The 4,291-nt window shown below is 37.2% G+C and overlaps 1 protein-coding gene across 1 annotated transcript in view; it reads right to left on the reverse strand.

Annotated features, from left to right (window-relative positions):
• Window positions 1–2,166, reverse strand: part of LOC106478226 (atrial natriuretic peptide receptor 3-like) — a 9,140-nt gene extending 6,974 nt beyond the window's left edge. Inside the window, exon 1 of the mRNA XM_013938751.1 lies at window positions 1,479–2,166. Within this exon, the coding sequence (XP_013794205.1) occupies window positions 1,479–2,166 (688 nt within the window). The remainder of the gene's footprint in view (window positions 1–1,478) is intronic.
• Between the last annotated feature and the right edge of the window lie 2,125 nt (window positions 2,167–4,291).

A 4,291-nucleotide genomic window follows, 5' to 3' on the forward strand; every position in this document is an offset into this window, starting at 1 on the left:
CCCTGTCTGAAACAGTAAACGCGTGTTGAAGTATTTATATGGAATAAAACAAACCCTGTCTGAAACAGTAAACGCGTGTTGAAATATTTATATGGAATAAAACAAAGACAAAATATTCTGAATGGTTAACACGTGTTGATGAGGTATTTATGTGCAATAAGACCTTAGTTATCTGTGGATGTTTTATAATAAAGCACATGAAAATACTGTTACTTTGTGTTTCTTTAAGTGTGGCTCTACTGTTCATAAATTTTCCCCTTTTTCACACCTTTAAGGATGTGGTTTCGCATCCTCTCAGTAACTAGTAGTGCGTTTGTTAAGTTCACATCGTAGTCTCAGCTTTTTTCTTAGAGTCTAAAATGTTAGTACAAAAAACAGAAAGATGTATGCTTCTAAGATTTTATAAAAACAAAACAAAAACTAATATAATTCGTTTTTACAGATAGACAACTCAATAGTTTGATGATGATTCATAATGTACAGCCTGTTGGCAGAGAAACTAGATGCCGATCTTCATGTCCTTACTCTGTTTTTAGTGGCTCGAAATGTCGTCTTTCTACAAATTGTCCATTAAGGGATTTTCATAAATTCGTTAGCATCTGCTAATCCCAACGTTAAAAGATTTACGTAGTTACAATTAGCCGACTATGTTACTGGATTAAAACATCGATTATTTACCAGTAACATTAGTTTGAGTCTAATGAAAAACTATTTTTCACAATAGAACTGTGTTCTTTTTTTGCACGCCGTTTGCTTATGTTACTTTTATACATTTTCTTTACCTGTTTTAAACTAACCTTTTAACTATTTATCACAATATAACTGTGTTGTTTTTGCACGCCGTTTGCTTATGTTACTTTTTATACGTTTTCTTTACCCGTTTTAACCTAACCTTCTAACTACGATTCATGTTTAGAAACATCAATACTGAAGAAAAGGCTTCTAGAAGACTTCTACCAAATTAATGGAGCATTTCTGGGAGAAACTCGTATAATTTCAAGCCATACAATAATTAGCAAAACTATACAGCATTTGGTTCAAATATATTAAGTAGAGGTTATTTAGATGTTTTAATTTGTTTGTTCACAAGATAACTATTACCACAGCTGAAAAGAGCATGCTAAATGATCAAAACATAAAACTGTAACATAGATACTTGAGCGCTCTTACACAAACGTTATATTCGCGTGTTAAACATTACAATCATCGGTGGATAAACTTATCGTCAGTTGAGCAACAGCCAGTGGAAATGCCACTATGACATTTAATTGAGATAATTAAATTTATTCTTTGTCTCTTTATTTTACTTTTTAAATCATCGGTGGATAAACTTATCGTCAGTTGAGCAACAGCCAGTGGAAATGCCACTATGACATTTAATTGAGATAATTAAATTTATTTTTGTCTCTTTATTTCACTTTTTAACTTACCACGGTCAAAATAAAGATATCTTATTAAAACTAAATCAGTGTTCCTACCTCCGTATTTAGTTCCCACTTCTTTCTTCAGAACATTTCGGGACTCGGCTGCTGAAATGTTACTCTTGAGCTTAAAGGGCTGAAAAGAGAAGTTGCCTAACAGACGAAATTCTGCAACAAGAGCCTTCGTCAACAAGACACAGTAGTCTTCCCGGGCAATTTGTGGTCGAGCTAGCTCCTCGTACGTTATTAACACATTTTGCCAGTCAAAACGTCTGAAGATGGCCAACAAGAAGGAAGTAACACCATTGAACGAAAGACCAGTTCGGGTCAACAAGTAAAATTCTTTGTCAAACGTGGACTTATCGAAGCCATAGTCTCGAGCCAGAGCACCTGCGGTTAGCATTGGCACATTCCAAAACTTCAGTAGCCGTGCGATAGGTGCTATGACGTAGTCACAATATGGGCCAAAGAAAACATGCAAGCGTTGCTCGGTAAAAGCCCTAAAAGCTTGCATCGGACCATCTGAGGTACTACATTTGGTGTCTCTGTATTTCACCTGCCATTTCCATTCCGGTAACGTCCCTTGATCTTGTATCTTTTGGATGGCTAGTTCAATTGCAGGCCCAACTCGAGGGATCGCTCCCAAGTATAGGGAATCATTAGGCAGAAGCACACTTACTCTTACAGTATCATTTGACCAATGGTCATATGTGACTAGATAATCGGACAAATCTTCATCGCCCATTACTACTATAGACAGGGATAAAGTGGTCAGCACTGCCAGTCCGAATGTCCGACTTCTGAATATTTGTATTGAAATGGAAGACCAACATTGACCTCTCACTCTGTATCTCATCCTTAAAAACAAAAAAGAACCAAAGACTCGTGAATTAAACATTTTACACTATAATAAGTCTAAAACAAGCAATAACATAAGCACTAAACAATCACCAGTTTCGCCTAAAAAGACTAGAGATAAAGTAACCCGTATGTTTGGTATGACACCTTCTTTCTGTGGCTGTTTATTCGGAACTCTCCGTCTTGTTCTCTAGCTACACTAGCTTGCAAATTGCGCATGCTCCAAAACTACTCATTCAGGAAGATGATTTCGAGCGACAGCGTTATACGTGCCTGACGTTCTCTCATCACACTCAACAGGCTTCTCTTCGTTATTACTACGCTGAAAACAACACAATCATGTGTCTCTTGCCGCCAACTGAGAGAAAGTCGGCTCGTACTTTTCGCCAGTGTTTGCTTAAAATGTCGAACTTTCTATTATCAATTTGATCTACCAATAAATTTCCACATCCTCAACCTTCGAATTTATTGCTGCTGGTTAAGAAACATTTGTGAAAGTTCAGAATTTCTATTATCTTTTCTCCACATTTCTACTAAAGAACACCTTAACAAATTGTTAAAGAGAAAGTATTTGTATTTTAAACTTAATACAAGATTTCTAATATTATCTGCCGCACAGCAGATAGCCTAATGTGGCTTTCTATGAACTAAACATACATACATTATCTGCCGCCGTTCCTAATTTTGAACTACTGACCAGAGGGAAGACAGTCTGTCACCCGCACCCTACCAATCCACGCTAAAGGAATGACCGTAACACCTATAACGTAATACGGGGAATATTATATTGTATCGAAAGGATTCAAATCTGGCTTGCCAGCTCCGAAATCCAAAGCTCTATCATGAGTTCGCACCCTTTGTTTGAAGTTAAGCACAAAGCTACACAACGGGCTATCTGTGCTCTGTCCACCACGTGTATCGAAACCCAGTTTCTAGTATTGTGAGCCCGCAGACATACCTCTATGACACTGGGGGGGGGGGGGCTATAAAGTAATTGAAATAACCTGAAATGAATTTGGCACAAATAGATAATTTGTTAGTATTCTCAAGTAACTAAACGCTACATTTCTCGTGTCACTCCTGAGGATCATAAATATGTGTACTCACTTCTGCCACATAAAATACAATATAACAAGCGTAGTAAGTTTTGAATTTCGCGCAAAGCTACACGAGGGTTATCTGCGTTAGCTGTCCTTAATTTAACAATGAAAGACTAGAACGAAGGCAGCTAGTCATCACCACCCACCGCTAACGTTTGGGCTATTCTTTTTACCAACGAATAGTGGGATTGATCGAAACATTATAACGCCCTCACGGCTGAAAGAACGTGCATGTTTGACAGGACAGGGATTCGAACCCGCGACCCGTAGATTGATAGTCAAGAGCCCTAACCACCTGGCCATGCTGGGCCACGCAGTAAGTACCAAACACATATGTGTTTATGAGAATATAGATTTTTTTTTTATTTAAGGATATACGTCGACCAAGTTTAGCACTAATATATGTGAAATAATATCACAATAAGGCTGACCATAATTTAAGTCACACCATTCTTTACCGGACCTATACTGGTTTCTAGTAAGAAACTACATCCTAGTAAGAAACTACATCTTGTTTGTGCTATTTCGTCGCTGACGAAGTACAACGGCTGATCAGAAGTCTAGGCTACGACACGCAGAGTTAAAACGCTGATTTACATGAGTTGTTTAACCTTAAAATCACTATGGATCCCCTCAGCTTTTTAAACCGAATTTTCTATGCTGTTTATGTTCCAAGTTGCTTGTAGGTCCATTAATTTGTTGGATTTACAGGGCCTTTAATAGCAAAAGAATCAAACATAAAAGATGAAAATAAAATTGTCAATATTGAAATTCATCTCATCAATTACTCCTTAGATTACCCACGCATTTTACACAGAAAATGATCATTTGCCCATAGTTTTTAAATAAGTAATCTCGTGAAATATTAGATAACTGAACGATGTACGCCATTTTTACCTAATCAGTTTTAGC

This window comes from Limulus polyphemus, unplaced genomic scaffold (genome assembly GCF_000517525.1).
Source record: "Limulus polyphemus unplaced genomic scaffold, Limulus_polyphemus-2.1.2 Scaffold191, whole genome shotgun sequence".
NCBI classification, from domain to species: Eukaryota; Metazoa; Arthropoda; class Merostomata; order Xiphosura; family Limulidae; genus Limulus; species Limulus polyphemus.